The following is a 19,622-nucleotide window of genomic DNA, read 5'->3' on the forward strand; positions in this document are numbered from 1 at the left end:
AAAAGTAAGGAGGTATTATGGTTAAATTTACTACTCGTTATGCGAGTTTACTCGGCTCAAGACTGCGGGATACGAATCGTATGGGTTACTAACGTAATTCGTGTTTCCGTACCAGATCGTTAATGTCGCCCGAGTGACCGTGAATGGCGTTTGTAACGTAATCCACGACCCTTATTTCGCACTTCAGTGATCCACAAGATGAATGTTATCGACTATTATGCTGGATCCCACTCCCACGCTCTATCGACGCAAATGATCGTCCCGGAACAATGACAAGCCTCGACATATTCCTTGTTTGGTAGTCACACACTTTCCCGTTTGGTTTAATCCTTTATCATGCTACTTTTATCCCTTCATATTATTGGACATATTCATCACGCGTCTGCCAATACATGTTTACTTGACACGTCGCGATACGTCCTATTAATTATTGCGTTAACCTTTACGTTACCAATTCGATACTGATAATTAATTGATAGATTAATTTCGGACTCATTTGAATATCTAAATATATTCTTTTTTTTTTTTACATTTGAATATTACAATTATCTTGTGAATTATTGGTACTTTCGCTAAAGTTTGAGCGATGAATGTTAGAAATCTGTTATTTAGAAATCTTAAGGGGATGAAATCTGAGGGCGCGGTATCAATGTACCCCCGAGCATTTGCCGGGCTCGCGATCGGCCGGCCGTTAATAGTGCGGGCCTCCGAAATGCGCGTATCGAGATATCGATCTCAGTGGAGCTTCCGGCATGGCCCGTCCAAGCTGAAATTTCGGCGGAAGGGGATAGAAACAGGTCAGCCGGAAGTTGTCGATGTACAACGCCGTGTTCCCACGCAGGTTATTATCGTCCTACGGAGTTGTACCGCAGCAGGGGCCAGCCACTTCGGTAACGCTATCCCATTCACAAGCCCTAATTTTACAACCTATTACTTTGTAAGATGAACCTTGTAAATCGACTCTTTACTTTATTTCCCGCGAGATTTATTCAAATCACGATGTTGCCTGATAAACACATTTTTCCTGCAAAATGAGCAAGTTACAAAGCAATTGGAGAAATTTGGGAGAAAAACAGATTTTAAAAAAAGAAAAAGGAAAAAGAGTTCTCTTGGAAACATTGTCGAAAAATAAATTAAGTTTCTATTTGTAACATTTGGTATTTTCTAAATTTATAATTGTTAAAAGTTTTTTGATACAAAAAATGTAGAAGATATCAGATTATTTATTTTAGTAAAAAGATTTAAAAAAAAATGCGTAGATATTCCTGATCATACAACGTTTTATAAGCTATAATCTATTAATCTTTATTTTCTGAAATCTTTTTATTAAGCTTTCGCAAAAGTTATTTATAAGATACTATGTCATTTCGTTCAAACAGTAACGATATGAAGGACATGATATGGTTTCGTTTGTATTGCAAACTATTAATTTATATGCACCCGCTGTGAGTATGGTAATAACATCATAATTATGGCATCGGAAATCTGATCATGCTTTATTCCTAATACGCATCAAACTGTATTTAATAGTACTACCTCGAAAATTATCCAGTTTTAATATTAAATTATTGTTACTTTAAATTTAAGATGTTAAACACATATATTTTTTTCCAAATTTAAAAAAAAAAGTTTTAGAAATTATTTTTGTAATTGTGAATTAACATAATAGAGGATCCATTTCACAATAATATATTAGTTACACATGGTTGCCAATTACAGGTGTGTACAATATTAACTGGTGAAAGAGGATACGCGCGATATGTGTGTAGTATACTAAACATAATTTTGCGTTAGGATGAATCATGTTATGCAGAAAATGAAGATCTCTTGCACGCGGATATCCTCGCATAAATCGAATAGTCGTGCTATCACAGCTCGCTACAATTTGGCATATATAGTTCCTATCGTTAGTAAGTGAAATTAGTCAAAATTTTGATCGCGCGGATTATCGTTTACCTTGATGTTAATTATGATGTTAATTTATTTTTATGCAATATTATTAATAATATTATTATTATTAGAAATTATCAAAATAGTTTAATTTAATGAATACCTTTGTTTAAATTCTGTGTCAAGAGCAATATGTATCACAATATGTTTTTCTTTGAAGATTTCTTTGAATCTTTGAAGATTTGAAGTAAAATTTACAACTTTTTACTAAGAATGAACATAATTAGCTATAAATATCTTAGTAACGATTTTATATCTTATTATCGGAGATAAATAAGACCTCCAGATATTGCTAATACAGATTTAAGTTAATTAAATTGCGTACTGTTAAACTAGAGACTTGGATAAAGATATTTAATTAACTTGTTTGTTTTATTCTTAGATCTAAAAGCTATTCCAAGTTCAAATCTGCAAATTCAATTTAAATATTCTTTTTAATTCACCGTGCTTATTTTGTCTCAAAAGTTTAAGTCAATTTTCATTAGCAAACACAAGAAAAAAAAAGTGAATATTTTAAAATATAACAATATATATTGTTTTATTGAACAAAACTAGATCAATACTTATTGTTTTCTAGAATATTTTCAGATTAAAAATAGTATTTTATTACATCACTTACAACGTTCCAAATAAATTCTTGTATAAATATAATCACCAATCTTAGAACATTAAATTAAAAATAAAAGCATTTATTTAAGATATTGATTATATCATTTAAAAAAAGATAGATAGAGAGAGAGAGAGAGAGAGAGAGAGAGAGAGAAGAGAACATAGAAGAGAAAGAGAGCAGAAAAAAATTTAAAAACATACTTAAATTCTAATAAACATAATATTAAAAATTAAAATTTATTAATTTATAATTTCATTAATATTTAGTTATTTAGTTATTTATTTTTGTTTAAGTTACTCGTGCATATGATATAATTACGAGTGCGTATAATCAAATTATTATTATCGAAAAAATATACAACTCGTATTTCGTGTTAACGCTCTTGTACGTTTAATCGCATGAATTGTTCATTGTGCGAATCTTGTCCAAGACGATAAATAATACACGTTCCCATTTCTGGTTTTTTATTATCCTCGTTACTACATATAATAAATATAAAAAAATATTAACTTGAAACAATTCGCGTGTTAAATCGTCGCATCGGAGAGCATTTTTAAACTTCCGCAGTCGATTTATTTGAGCTTTCCCGGAATAATTGTCCTCGTGGGAGTGATTAATTCAATGACGAAATCGAAAGGTATAGAGTTGAGTTCTCCACCTCACTACCTCCAATGTGATCGTAACGAGAGAAAGAAAACGAGGACAGCTCGAGAGGAGGCGGTCGACGACCTCGTTTCTCCAATCCTCGTTATCCCTCCACCCGTCCTCGGTTGCATCTTTTTCCTTCGTCGCATCCGAATGGAAATCGCGTTACGGACGCGATCGCAACGCGAACAGTAAATTATTCTCGACACCGCTAAATCTTATCATCGCACCAGATTCCCCTCGACTTTAATGTCACATTATCAGCTAAAGAATATTTATATAAAGATCGTTAAAGTTCTCGTTTTTTCCTGCTTAGAAAATTTTTATTTAAAAATGTTCAAAATTTAATTAAAATGTCTTTGATAAAATACATACTGTCGATATATGTTGTAAATTTTAAGAAACGAACGGACTTTTATAGACGAAAATATAAATTAAAATGTCTGATAAAATACATATTATATGAAAGAAACTTCTTTAAATGGAATCAAGAATTTAAGAAGAATATAAGAAAGACTGTCGTGACTTCGAAGCTATCGATATATCTTGTAAATTTTAAGGAACGAATGGATTTTTATAGACGAGAAAATATAAATGTTTTAACTTAAATTTAACATTATTTAAATTTAACATTATTCTTTTATGTAGTCTGACATCGAGTCTGGCATAGAAATAGATAAAATCAAGTTACTAGATTCTCAAGTATTTTAAAAATTGTATTTAAAAGTGGATTCAGCTTTTTGGATCATTAAATAAAAATTGAATGAATTGTGTAAATAATAATGCTTTGTCGCCAGTTTCTTTCTATCTTTTAATCGCAAACGGAATACCGTCGTCGTATCGCAAGAAATGCGCTTGAAGCTCTCGCAAACATTGTCGACGTGCAAAATGCAAAATGGCGTGTGTTGCATTAAAAAGCAGTCCGCCTTCGAGCAAAGTTGAGAGAGAGAGAGAGAGAGAGAGAGAGAGAGAGAGAGAGCGCACGAACGCCGTTATATATTTTATTTCGTTCGACATGGTAGGAGTGCGCGCACGCGGCTTTTTAAAACAAAGACACCGTCCATTGTGATTTATGCCGCGGCTTCCGCGCTCCTTTCTGATACCAAGGAGTTACGTGAATAATCTATCATGTAATCGCCCAGGCGAAAGTAAAACAAATGGCACTGCTTTCGGAAAGCTTTTAGCTTGGAAAATCTACTGAGGCTTTTACTTCTGTTTTAAGAACGGTGCGACGAACGATACTTTTTATTTATCATGTCCGATACGTCACTGCCATTCGCGGATCCATTATGATTCATAATCATTTATGGAGAGAGGTATTGCTTTATGAAATCGAATAAAAGAAATAAACAACTTGAAAATAGATATATACGACTATTTGTGTTATATATAACGAGAAATATTAGAATTATATTTCGGCTGTTAATAACTAATTTCTCGACGTTATTTTTACATCAATACAAACAAAGAAATGTTTATTTCATAAATATTACCTGCAATAGTCAGTCAAATATCTACAGACCAAAATGGCAATCCTCAAACTCAAAATAGTTTCTATGAATTCATCTTCACTTATAAAAAATGCTGGCAAGATACTTTTAGAAGTTCTGCGGACTTTCACACGGAATTCAAAATTTAAACATTAATGTCATCATCGTTTCCATAAGAAATTCCTAGGGATTTGGGAATCCATATGCAAATTTTATGGAAATGCGGTACGACGCTTTCACGTCGCAAATTTCAAATGTGACGCTGTCGCGTTCGCGGGCCGTCTTTTATTTTACGCGGACTAATATGAGATTTTACGAATCATGTGCGACCCATTAGGACCCATGATTATTACAAGAAGGAATGTATGAATAATATATTGCATGAGATTAAGTATTGCACGATCTATAAAAAGCTAAAGCTCTTGCTAGAATTTTCCTGCATATTGTGACAACAGATTATATCAAACTATATCTCATTTCTTTAGTGAGAATCGATATCATATTTATCTGATGCATGAATAATGGTTTATATAGATATAAAAATAAAAAAATGTCGAGGTTAGTTTTTATTTTGCAGAATTGATCATGATTTTTATTTTTGCGTAAACTTTTCGATTTATAAACTCGTATAGTAAATCACGTTTCATATTTTTCTACGTAAACTATTTAAATTATCCTTTTAAAAAAAATAAAGAAGGCATTAAGTACGATACATCATAAGAAAAAAAAAATGTCTTTTGTATAAGATTTGATATAAAGCTAAGACGTCAATTCAGTAAAATCTTAAGCAATATATTTAATTTTCAGATATCGATTGAGCTTTAAAACTCATTCGTGTAGATGTTTCTAAGATGTGAAATTATGAGCTCCGCTTATTTTGGTAATTTACGTTAATAAAATCATTAATTTGCAAAAATAAAATAAGTTTACTAAAAAATTATTATAATTAAAATTATTAAAATTATTATATATTTATTAAAAATCGTAAAATATAATTTTTAAACCGAATATAAAAATGTAATTAAACTATCAATTTCATTGAATTATTATAATATCCGATATATCAAAGTTGTGTGATTGATTTATCAAGTTAGAGGTATGGTAGTAACATATAATCGACTATTTTGATTATCACCAATTTGATTATTATTAATTCAATCCTAAATGTATGTGTGTACAATGAAAATTGTGATAAGCACGTATAATTGGTGTAACTTAATTTAAGTTATTAACAATTAATATGAGCACATTAATTAATTACTCCGAATTATTAGGAAAAGATGACCTAATTAACTTACCTAATTCTGGACCGCAAACTCTTGGTATAATCTCCAAAATGGCGCTGCATGACGGATCCTCGTAGCACAATTGTCGGGCGTAGAGGCAATTCAGAATGGCCATCGGCACCTTGATGCCAGATCCTGAAACAGAATCGACAACGTACATATTAAAACGCCAGTCCGCACATAAAGAATGTACCTGTAACATTTTTCTCGAGCCGCAGCGTGGCGGGCAAGATTAAAACCCGACGTTACGGTGGGAAGAAAAAAAGAAAATAAAAGTGGAATTCCATTGAGATCAGTTTGCCAGCGCCAAAAAATTCGGGAAATTCGTCGTTATTACGGCAAATTACCGCGCGACAAAACGCTGCTCGAAAGACGGAGGTGGAGTAAGAGGGGAAAAGCGAGAGTGCGCAATGATTTAATATCCTCGCGATAAAGCGTTTCCGTTATTTATAACTGGCCGACGTGAAACTCTCCGACGACGACAAATTATATTTCATTAGGCGCGCACGAATAGTTTGAATGAGAACGAAGGGTCGTGAACAAAACGGACGTACGCGCCTGCACCAACTCATCATAAATCAGCACAAATAAATTATTACGTCAAGATAAATTTTTTTCTTTAATGTGAATAAACGCATTTTTGTAAAACATCGAAAAAGTAACTGATGCAATAATGAAAATAATAAAACAGTGAAAATTTTATACTCAAAATTATTCTATACTTAGAAAGATTCTTGCAAATATAACACAAAATCATAAATAGACAAAGTGGTATTTCAATATCTCAAATTAAAAGAGAACGCAATCAGAAAGGATTTTATAAATGTATCAGCTTAATTCGCGTTAGCTTTATATATTGTTTCTGTAAGATGTTTCTGTAATTACCTTTTTAAATTGCAGAATAGTGAAGAATAAAATGGAAAAAAATGTTTGTTCAAATATCAATCAACTTTCTATAAAAATTGTGTTACTGAAAAATATGAAAATTTAAGGATTGCTAAAATAAAAAAAAGCTTTCAATAACTTTTATAATATGCTTGAATTTGCGCGAATTCTGCTGTTCTCAATTCTGTTCATTTGGACGCATGGAGATTTGATGGTGACCAATGACGATCGCCATATTTTATCGATTGTTTACTATGCGAGTTTTTTCGCGACCACAAACACAGTAAATTGCCGAGCGTGTGCGTATAAAGCGCAAATTGTGTCGCTGTTAATGCATCGATAAAGCTGCATCGAGATGAATCGGGTTTTTTGATTAATCAAACGACGTGATCAGTCGCGCATCGCGCGTAAAAGAGCATAAAGCAACTTTCAGATTTTATCAATTTGCGATATGATATTCATCCCTTTGCCACTCGCTTTGTTTAATTCATCCCTGTATGTATAGCATGGATACTATTAGACCTTTGATTGCAATTTGTCTTACTATTCGTAGTATTCTTTTGCAATTAAATTGTTCAATATAGAAACATTAATAAAATTATTATCAAAGATATTTAGTTAAGATAAGTAAAACAGATTATAAGCTTGATATTTATCAAAAATAATCAAAGAAAATTTTATTTTATCGCACAATGCAATTTTATTATTTATAGAAACTATAAAATTATCCCAACATAAAATATCTTAAATGGAATCTTTATTCTGTAACTATTACTTTTTTAATTAATTATTTTTTTATTAATTATTATTGTAAAATTGTAAATATATTATAAATAATAAATATGAATGTCAGTTATTATATGGATATAAATGTTTGAATTATTATAGAAAAGCTGTTATTTGTTTTAAAATTCGTTTCTTCTTCATTTATGACAAAACAATAATATCGGATAACATTGTCAAATAACATTGTTTTCTTTTTGGAGTGCATCTATACTGTATCAGTACGCGGTGTCGAGAATTGAATTACTACGTATACTACAGAAATGTCGTTGCCAGCGGGATTACATCCCACGAGATGATGGGAGGGTCGGGGGAGAGAGAGAAGGGTCACGAGCATCGCTTATGATACCTTATGATATCACAATGCGTCCCCCGTGCGCACACAAATTTGTTTTGCGTTTGATGTATCGCGCAATACCGTAACGGGAATACGAATCCTTTCATCTCTCTTCGGGCTACAACGAAATTCTCAAAGATGCAGGAGCACTTTCAGAAATGGCCGCTGTCAAAGGCATCATTCGGCGCTCGCGATTGCAGAAATCCGTCTATTCGGCGCCGTGCGAGGAAATATTCGGCATTGTGATCTGAACTCTTTCAAAATGGCTCCCCCATGATTATTAAGATCTTACATCTCCCGTGGAATTGCTTTGATATATATTGTAGATTGCAAATGCACAGACATAATTTCCATTGCATAATTAAATTCTCATTTCTTTTTCTCTCTCTCTATCTCTGTATACCCTATCCCTTGTTTCTCTCTTTCATTTTGAATAAGCTCTTTTGGAAAATGTCTAATAATGGATTTTAATTTCGTAATACTAATAAGATAATTATATATACATATTTGTTTACGAAAGTTTCGCTATTTCCCGTTTAAGTATAGTATGTCATTTGCATAAACGATTGGAAAACGTCGCTTTAACCGACCATATTAGCATTACCGTTCCGCTTATATCCGAGCACATTAACGTCGCCATTATATACCGGTTAACTACTGCTGCTATAAATTCTCTCCTTATTCACGTAGGATGATCGGAAAAATCTCGCTGTTACAGTGCTGCGCCCGAGCGAATGCACGCTCAAGTACGGCCATGAGGTGACTACGCCTCGTATAGAGAATTTTTTATAGCCGCTCGTACCGCCTAACCGTCCTCCTCCAAACCCCTGCTTGTCTCTGCTTCTCACCGAACGTTTTATAATTAATTACGAGGCGAGAGAGCGACCAGTCCGTGCTTCTTTTATCGACTTCCGTTTCGCGAGTAGCTCGTAAAAATCCATGTGCTCAGTTTTGCAGTGTCTCTTTTGCTCTCTCCTTATCGCTTCCTCTCTCTTTCTCTTTTGCGCCTGCTTCGTCCATTTTCTATCCCCGGTTGTTCTTTCAATCTTTCTCTCATTGCGAAAAATCTCAACAACTTTACTGTTACGATGAAAAGCATACAAATAATTGCGGACGAGCTATTAAATTCGAGAAATGAAAACCTGCGTCGAGGAAAGTCCGTCAGCTGGAGCACTTCCGGCTAGATTTGATGGGGATATTATTTGATCTATATAATAATTACGATTTTCTAAATCAGTTTTATATATGCAAAAAGTGTTATGATAAAAAAAATGAAGAAAATTTTTTTTCTTTTAATTATGTTGATAAAGATTAATTTTAATTAAAAACAACAGTTTTGCATTGTACGATAAGTACGCGAAGAGAATTTATATTTAAATTTATTCAACAGATAAACACATAAGATTATCTTTAATAAGGAAACACGAATTTTAATAAATAAGGGACTGTAACTGCACGCTTACCCACACCAGTGCATACTTGCACCTTCAAATTTTTTCAAGGTGCGAGTACGATATTCTGGCTGCAAATCGGTTTTTAAACCAAACGTTCCTTTAAAATTCAATTTAGCGAGTGGATTTCGCGCACACGCTTGCTCTCAAGATGCACAGCGCTTTATGTCCTGCATTAAAAATGAGTGCCACTACTTATTTTTCTTCCCGCCGTCGTTAAGCGAGAAAATGCCTCCACGAAAGATGGTGCGGGAGAGAAAGAAGAGTGGCAGAGATAGACAACGGTAGAAGGAAGGAAAGAAAGAGAAAGAGGGGAGAGAGAGAGAGAGAGAGAGAGAGAGAGAAGGGGGGAGGGGAACAACGAAATTTCTATTCGCCTAAAACAACGAGTGATTATAAAACCGCGGCCAAGACGCAGCAAAAACGTTCGGAGAGGCAAAAAGCTGCACGCGGTTGCAACGAAGAATAATTATACTGCGGAAGGATAGCAACACAAACTGTGGTAAGGAGGAGATTTCTAGTTCCGAGCATAATAAAGCGAAATGGAAATATTATTCCACCTTTTTCTCTCTTTCCGTTCTTCGTTTCCCTCGTCAGTTTTACAATGAGTTGATGGAACACAACGTACAGACGTTTGTGGAAATCAGAATTCTTCTATCCGATAAGCCACGGTAGAAAAATATACGGCAAAAAGTTTCTAAGAGAGAGTACTCTGAAAGCTTAAACTCTCTAAGCTGTAAAGTATCATCAATTATGAATGTAAACTTTTTGATAACCATTTTTTTAAAAATATTTAGTTTGAGAGAAGATCATTTGTAGTACAAAAGTATATTTTCCTTAGAAAATAAATAAAGCAAAAATACCTTTTGTATTCAAAAAATATTAATTTTATATATATGAATAAATATTTAAATAAAAACTTAAAAAAAGAATACTTAACTTAAAATAACATTTCTTGTGTTTACCTATAGAATATATCATAGTTAGTAAAATCTCTACTGTTCTTTATGAGATACGTTGTAAAGTTTCTGCCGAATAATCCGATAATATTTTTATCGGGTGCGTGTTTTCAAAAAATCAGATTGGGCGAAACAATGTTTGCCTGGTCGATTTGCAGGCGCGTTGTGAAAATCGGGCGACCATCGGTCACAATTATATAGACGTGTTGATATTCCAGTACGTTGTGACTCTAGGTGAGGCGAGCACACGCAGGTTTATCGCGATAAATCATAATGCGTCGCATGATTACAAATTACGCGACTCCCCTTCGTCCTTCGCGCCCTTCCATTATGTCGGCATTATGAGAGTAGATATCTCGATATGTTTAGAAACTAGATTACGACTGTACAATGTGAAGATACAAACCACTCGGCGGGATATAGGGTTTTAACACGGGCGACAGTTGGACGGAAAGGTATCAAAAGTGAGATTATACTTCTCAGTGTTAAACTTCAAAAGATATTAAATCAAGAATAGGAATTAAGAATTATTATAATTTGATAACTCTTATAAGCAAACAAAAGAAATTAACAGTTCTATTTCACAGATCTCAGAAATAACTTCCAAAGTATTGTCTTAATCTGTTTAACTTCCAACGTTAAAATTATTAATATTGTTTATAAATATATACATAAAATTACATTACATTTATAAACATATTTATTTTAATTATTTAAGTTTATAGTTATTTTGAATATTTTATTAAGCTAAAATTATTTTTCTATATCGTAAAATTAAAAGTATAAATGATTTTATGTTACTGAGAATTATATGCAGATTTTTTCACATATTTTAATATGCTATGTGAAAACTATTGGAAAAGCTTATTTATTATTTGTTATCAATTTAGACTGTTCTAGTAAATTTTTAATAAATAATATATTTAGTAAATAATACAAAAAAGAAGGAGATATATTGATATTATTTCACATTATTAAATTTAAATGAGTTAAATGGAAAAAATACATATCCAAGAATTTTATATACTATTACTTATATAAAGGTCTCACAATATATAAACATATTCTTCAAAATATCAAGTATCATATTTCAAAATATCAAGTATAATATTTCATAAAGAGATTATAAATTTAACAAATTTTTCGTTTCTGGATAACATAAAAAAATTATTTATAACTAAAGAGATAATTGAATTTGACGAGTTGTGATCACAAATAAAATTCTGAGAGAATAAAATTCAATAGGAAATTCATTGATTAAAGAATGAATGAACGGCCGAAAAATCGACTTCAATTTTTACCACAGTTGGCGCAACACATTCCCTCTTTTAATTTATTCACTTTCCGCTCAATTTTTTTTCCATTTGCTGTGAAATCTTTTAACATTAAAATCGATTATATTCGTCTTTTTCGTTTTTACCAAAGTATTTTGACGTGCGTAAAAAATATTTTACAAAGATGTATTTGTTTCATTTAATTAAACAATTAAAATATTTATTTAATAATTCAATAATTAAAATATATAGTTAATTATTATCAAGCATAATAAAACATAAACTTATTACAAATGTTTTTAATTAGAGGGTGCAATTTATAAAGACTTTATATAATTAATTTTATGTTATATGTAAATATATATTCATAATATAATGTATATATACATATAATGTATAATAAAACAATAATGAAGTTTTGTATTATCATTAGTTGTTGTTTATTCTACTATTATCATGTATTAAATTTTAAGCTTTGTCCAATCATGACATTGCAAAAATTATAAAAACCTAGGAATAAATTATAAAATTTATTATTGCTTAAAAGAATTTCGTGTTCTTTGATTATGAAGGCTGCACAAAAGGACCCTTTTTCCTTATCAAAGCTTGTCGGTTTGATGAATTAAATGAAAGCGAGTAGGTTCCTTCGGGATCTCGATGTCGCAGTGCCGCGAGTCGAGTTACGCTATGCGGCATAGTAATTATAGTCCTTCGTTCACGACTAACTTTTGCTGAGTGGAAGTTCGCACGAGGCTAACTCGATTGACTTAAAAAAAAAAAAATGAAACTTAATGGCGCCCCTTTCGAAAGGTTCGCAATAATTTTAAAACCCTTACTGATCTTGTATCACGTCTCAAAATAAAATCGCGGCTTATGCTTTAATACTCTTTTCAAGGAGGTACTTATATAAATATATACTGTAACACTTCTCAATTTACCGTGACAGATAACTTCATAACACATATCGCGATAACAAAAATAAAAATTTATTTAAATTTTTACCGTTTTACAGAAATTATGATACAATTTTTCTTTTCTTTTAAAATTTGGAAAACAATAAAATAAATTTTATATTCTAATAAAATTTATATTATACAGAAACGTTTTTAAATTATAAGCTCTGTAAATTCTAATTATTATAATAAATTTCAAATTTTACAATTTTTCAATATGTAAATATTTCCTTTCGCCATATGCAATTATTATCGTAAGATCTTCTATTAAAATAGTACAATATAAATATAACAAATTTAGTAATTCCAATCTTTCTACAGACTTTATAATAACAAATTTTTCTACAAAAAAAGTATTAAAATAAGAATATTTTCTTAATGTACATAGAATTTATGTCTTATTGAATTTCTTCGTAATTTTACAACTTATCACTACTTATCACTACTCTTCTGTAATCTTTGCAATATCATGACTATGGTTCAAGATCAATTTAACATGGTATAATCATCTGCGAAATAAAAGAGAATTGCCAATGATATAACAAAGAAAAAGAGGGACGACAAAGGAGGGGAAACTTTTTCCGGCAGCGCTGTTTTCCCGAACGGAAAATTTCTTATCGCGGCTCTCCTCTTGGGGAAAATCCATTTGAGCATTTTCGTGGACGGATATATTTAATTATCTCAGGCGATGGCGGACTAAGGCCGGCACCGACGAAGTAGAGGATAATTCCGACGAAACTTTCGCGCTCGAATTGCGCATCGCGACCGATTCCGCTCCGGCGGAAAGTATAACTCTCCTGTCTTATTAAATATAGATCCAGCCGGCAATTGGAACTTCCGTCCGAACAGTTACTTCCGTCTTGTTTCTCGTCCCCGTGTCTCTCTGCCTCCTAGATCTACCCCTCTCTTTTTCGTATTGCAACCCTTCCCGTTTCGTGGACCGTTTAAGACCGCCAATATTGCTCGTTTTACGTCCGTTCTCTTCCGCAGTAAAATCTGCGGAAGGTAGCTATATATTAACGACGAAAAATACTAGAAGAATTTTTAATTATTTTAACAAATATATAATTTTGAATATACATATTTAATTTATATTTACTTTACATATTTATTTTGAAAGACTCTTTTGAGGTTGATCTCGTGCGAGAAGGTGCGACATTACATACGTCTCACATTTATAAAATATAAATTTATATATTTTTTATTTTACAACTATATAAAAATCAAAAGTAAATTGATAGTTCTATGTCATGAAGTTGGCAATATCGATTAGATACACACATACACATACACAATACACACGCGCGAGCGAAATTTTAAACCGCACGTTCACTCGCGGAGAACAGTCGTTTCATTATGAAACGCGATTTGCAACGAGTGGCCTGCTTTATCTCGCGGCCGGGAAAGTCACGATTTTTTAGCCGCTTGTTATCGCGCGGCCGACCGCGCGTTGCATAATTTGTTGGGCGTCCCCTTCGCGGTCGCGCATCGCATCCTCAAAATCCGGAAAATCCTCTTAGCATTCATATCCGGCTGGCTGACTCGGATACGAGGATTACACCGATTACAATGCGAAAAATTACCCTCCTCGACGACGCGTACGGCGAAAACGAGCGGAACTGGTGAATTTAACACAAAGTACATTGTCACCATAGTTTCCATTGCTCGTTTTCTTTTTACGTGAATTTACTTTTTACAATATCGGATTATTTCAATATAACACAATCCCTCATTTCTAAGATAATTTTCTATAAATTAATTTTTTTATTGAAATTTTAAATAGTCAAGTTTTTAGTGTCGGGATAATTAATAATATTAAAAAGTTGTTTTATTCGAAAACTATTCTTACAGACTATTTTTACAGATATATTATTTTGAGTAAGATACAGAAATAGAATTGGTAGCATTTAAAATATAAATGACTAAATGGACTAAATATTTAAAATGTAATAAAAAAATTACACACGTGTTTACGATTTTGTATCAAAATAATCGAATTTTGACATTTATTTTCATTTATACATCTTGAGCTTTTATTTGATATATCCACATTGTTTCACGATATTTGACATTTGTCGCGTTCAACGATAATCTGTACAGCAAATAAATAGCAGCGTGCGAATAACAAATATGCTACATGTTCCACAAATTTTTGTAGCACAATTTTATTTCAAATATCGTTCCTTTTTTTTTTATCTTTTTTCATACAAAATGTATCGTAATACAATTTCGTCGTTTAACGTGTTATTAAAATGATAAAACAGGAGCAAAGTTTTCATTAAAAACTCATTTGCGCACGCGCGAAGTAGAGACGAAAGGGAGGCGAGTGCGTTTAGAGATTCGACAATCCGGCGAATCGATATATGGGACACTGATTTTCAATTATCGGTCCGACGCGGAATTCGCGCACCCCACGCTCTGTTCATCCGTCCGACAGATCATGAGATGTTATCGTTTTGGGGACGTGCAACGGCGCGGACAATCGTCCTCGCGCTACCTGCAGCTTGCGCCGATGCACGAATTGCACTCGTCCGGGATTTACCAGGGATTTTCTCTGGTGCAGTTCGCTCGTTCGTACGCGATTAACGCATAGTGTTCGCGTCACGAAACACACGTTGCTTTAAATTAAAATAGCGGATGTACAGTGAATGTCCGTGCCGCCAAATACGCAAATTATATATAGCGCGTCGCAGATGTGTCGTGTCTGTTTATCAGCCGCTGAATTATTTTTAAAGACCATTTTTCATTCGTTTACAATTTTAGAAAAATTATTTATTAAAGCGTTGTAGGTTTAGCTCGCTCTGTATAATTGATTGAATTATATTTTAGGCGAATTAATTAACAAATCAACTTTTATATATATATATATATATATATATATATATATATAAAAGTTGATTTATATATATATATATATATATATATATTTTACATGTTAATTAACATTAGTCTAATTATTAAATAATTATTTTAAATTTAATCTAATTTAGCGATTATTGATAATTTATTGGCTATTAATGCTATTATTAAATTTAATGTAGTATTAATTTTAAGATGTATAATATTGTAGTTAACAATTGTAAGCAGTATAAAATTTATGTAAAATATTAAATAAATGTATATCTCATATCTAAATCTATTTTCTTATATGCACATTTTTGTCTCTTACATGTTAAGCACATCACCTTCTCATGTTAATTTATTTTTAATTCATGTGTGAAAGATAAATATTCATGCCGGAATCTCTCTCTCTCTCTCTCTCTCTCTCTCTCTCTCTCTCTCTCTCTTTCTTTCTCTCTCTCCCTCTCTTCCCCTCTCTCATACAGTTTAATCACTTCGACTGACGAAATCATAACGAACCGAAGAATGAATTCTCTAATACTAAAAATCCGAAAGCCCTGTTCCTGTTTTTCCAGAACAGGATTTCGACAGAATTGCACGAGTCTCTCGAACTACGAAACCGATTAAAATGTTCCACACCGATGAAATACGTCACATGAAGCAACTATGTACACGATAGGACGATCAAAAGGAGGTCAGGCAGGCGTTCGTTTAATTTCGACGAAGGCCGCCAGCACTCGACAAAAGCGGGTGTTTTTGCTGTTATAAATCCGGATTGTGCTACAAAGTGCGACCCGCTCGTCCGTCTGCGATGATCTGCTGCGACTAAAGATAGGTTTGCAATGCGCGATATTTGGCATATTGTAACGATTTTGTTGCAGATTTCGTAAAAAAAAATCGTACTGGTTTTCACGGCACGTGGCGTGTCCATATATTTCGTAACGCTATGACAGAAACGTCGAATTGCGTACAAATTATTTCTATCTATTTCTATCTATAATATTCGGCATACTTATTTGTTTTTAATTTATAATAGAGGTGTATATACTTAGATACTTATAATTAATATAAAAATTATGTAGATTCATATAAATTGTTATTAATTTTAAGCTAATTAAGTATTAATTTGCAATTAAAATTATTTAAATTTCAAAATAAAAATTTTAAATCAATTTGACATTAACATTTATAGTGTTATATTGAGTTTACATTTGTCTGAACATGAAAAGAAAAAAATATAAAAAAATATATATAAATAATTTAGCAATTAAGTAATTAAACTGTAGATGAATTTTAATAATCCATTTTAATCATAGAACCAGAATTCAGCTGGTATTTTTAAGACCAAGATTATGCGAATTCGAATTAATGCACGCGAATGCTCGATGGAGAAGCGTAATCGATTCTCGATGCTGCGACCGCTCGTTCGCGTTCTCGTTATTGCTCAGTTATTAATGCTTGCGATGGACGATAACAGCGGCCGGATAATTTGGAAATAATTCCGGATTGCGAAGTAGCTGATTCGCGGATAATGCAACGCCAGGCAGTATAATAATCCGCGAAATACGATAGCCGCTCGCTTCTATGACGGGGTTCGCCAAAATAAAGCTCGACAGTACAATTTGTCCCGTATCGAAAATTTCGCACTCACCGAATGAAGTTCCGTTTAATTTCAATAAAGCCCCGCGATTGCCGGCCGCCGGGGCATTGATATAAATCAGGATTACGTCGTAAAAATACGCCAGTGTACGATGGTGGTCCATTTTAATTCTTTCATGTAGAAGTGTGTATGTGTACGCATGCGCACGTGTATGTATGTGTAGTGTGCGTTTGTATGCTAGAAATAATAGAGATAAAGATATTCTTTATCCCAATTGGTCTTTTATTGATTTCAAAACTGAATAGCAAGCGCTATTCATGTACTATGGTTTCTATTAAACAAAATTAATTAATTAAAATAATATTCTTTATTAAACTGGGCCTCTAATTACTCAAGAACACTTTATAAATTTTTGCGATTATTTAACTTGATTTGAGGACCTCGGTTAAATAAACCTCGTATAACTCTTTTACTTTTGTTCGTTCTAAAAGATTAGATTATATACTCGAGATAAAATTTTATGTTGAGATACGCAAGATTTAATAATTACGTTTAGGTAACAGATCAATTAAGAATATATTCAGCTGATTGTGAAAAGCGAAAAAATTATTCTTATGAAACTTAACACTGTTAAAATATTGTAATTGTGTCGGACATTCCATGATATTACATTACATGACGAGATTAAATTTGCGTCATTAAATAATGTAAAATCAATTGTTATTAAATAAGAATAGACAGGCTAAGGATGAATAAAAAATTATTAAAAAAGATATATTCTATATAATTAAAAGAAACATTGCTTCCTTGTACTAATTTAAATAAAATTCAATCAGAAATTATACAGAGAAATCGAAATTTAAATTTCTATTTGAACAATATTTAAGCAGAGGGAATGAAATAGTATGATTAAATTAATTAATATTATTTCTCCCTATTGTGTTGTAGAGATAATTAATTTTCATTTCAAGTGTAAAATACAAGTAATAGATAATAAACATCTTGTTTTAATTTACATTATCGATGAGATACATAAACATCATAAAGAAATTTAAATAAATTTAATATTTAATTATATCAATATTGCATCTGTTATAGTATTATTCTACTTCTTTTTCCTTTTTCTCGTTTTTTATTAATTTTCTAAGCAATAAACTTAAAAATTAAATTTATTATAATTTATTCATTATTATATTTTATAATAAAATTTAAAAAAAATATTAATATATAACACATATTTTTATCAAACTTCTTTTCTTTTTTTTTATTCATTTGCTTTTGTACAATATCACTCGTGAAAATAAAGCTAATGTGTATATTAAAAATTAGAATAGAATAATTATTTATATTTTGCATTTCCAATATCAATCATACGATTTACATTGTTATTTACGATGCTACCTTACAATTTGATGTGATAAAATTGCATCAAATGTGATTGCGAAAATAACGTAAAAACACAGTACAAAATATCCATGATTTAATTGACATCTGTAAATCATGTAAATTAACACAATCAGTCAAACAGCGGAGAATTTGGGCAAATTATGATGTGTATGCAATGTCGAATTTATACTATATGTTTAATAAATATTAGAACACATGCGTAATTATGATTGTACTTATTAACTAAACTTATTAAATAAATCGTAATGCGAAAAAATGATGTTTATTTTTATATCGTGCATTAATAAAATTAAATTTATAATTAAAAAAACGCAATTACTCAAAAATATACATCTGAAATGCACTACTGCATGCATATGTTCTAAATATCTAAATATATAAGTCCAATGAGATATACCAATTTTTAATATCATATTTTTTATTACTTTTTGTGAATTATATTCTGCACTCTTAATCTAAAAGTAATTTATATTTAAATAAAAAAAATGTTAGAATAAAACTTGAAATCTTCAACTCTAAACATCGTTAAAAAAATTATTGAAATTGGATTGTAATAATTAAACACGCAAGTAGTTGCTTGTGTGCTTAATTATTACAATCCAATTTCTAATTCCCAATCTTCTCAAATACAAATTCATTGTTATCTAAAAAAATTATTGAAAAAAATCCATTAAAATACAAATACAGAAAAAGAAAGAAATAAAAATTCCGCAAACAATAAATGCATCGGATTGTAAAGTGTGAAAAAAAATGTTTTTTTTAATAAACGCTGAATATCAAACTCATCGTACAACAGAATAATTTTACGGAATAGAGTTTTTATTCTGTTGTTGTGTACGATTCGAAAGCTGATGATATTAATTGAATAATAATTCGCTCATTTTATGTACAACTATAATATGTACGAATTATTAAAACAAAAAGTGAACCCTTCATTTTGTATCATAGTCATTGTAATTAACAAAAACTATTATTACTATATTTTCTTGCAAAAAATAACGGATATTAGTAAAAGACGTAATTAACAAATTTCAAAATTTGATATATAATATATTAATAAAATTAATAATTAAAACGACATAAGAATATTTTACGATATTTAAATAAAGTGACGGAGGTAATAAATTAAATATGTTTAAAAATTTCTTTCC

At 31.4% G+C, this 19,622-nt stretch overlaps 1 protein-coding gene across 2 annotated transcripts in view; it reads right to left on the reverse strand.

Annotated features, from left to right (window-relative positions):
* Gfrl (Glial cell line-derived neurotrophic family receptor-like) overlaps positions 1-19,622 on the reverse strand; it is a 264,405-nt gene that overhangs the window by 137,100 nt on the left and 107,683 nt on the right. For both annotated transcript variants that reach the window (XM_089073808.1, XM_025217922.2), the window contains one exon: positions 5,994-6,116. In XM_089073808.1, the coding sequence (XP_088929934.1) occupies positions 5,994-6,116 (123 nt within the window). The remainder of the gene's footprint in view (positions 1-5,993; positions 6,117-19,622) is intronic.

Source organism: Pogonomyrmex barbatus, unplaced genomic scaffold (genome assembly GCF_055798465.1).
Source record: "Pogonomyrmex barbatus isolate J1 unplaced genomic scaffold, ASM5579846v1 scaffold16, whole genome shotgun sequence".
NCBI classification, from domain to species: Eukaryota; Metazoa; Arthropoda; class Insecta; order Hymenoptera; family Formicidae; genus Pogonomyrmex; species Pogonomyrmex barbatus.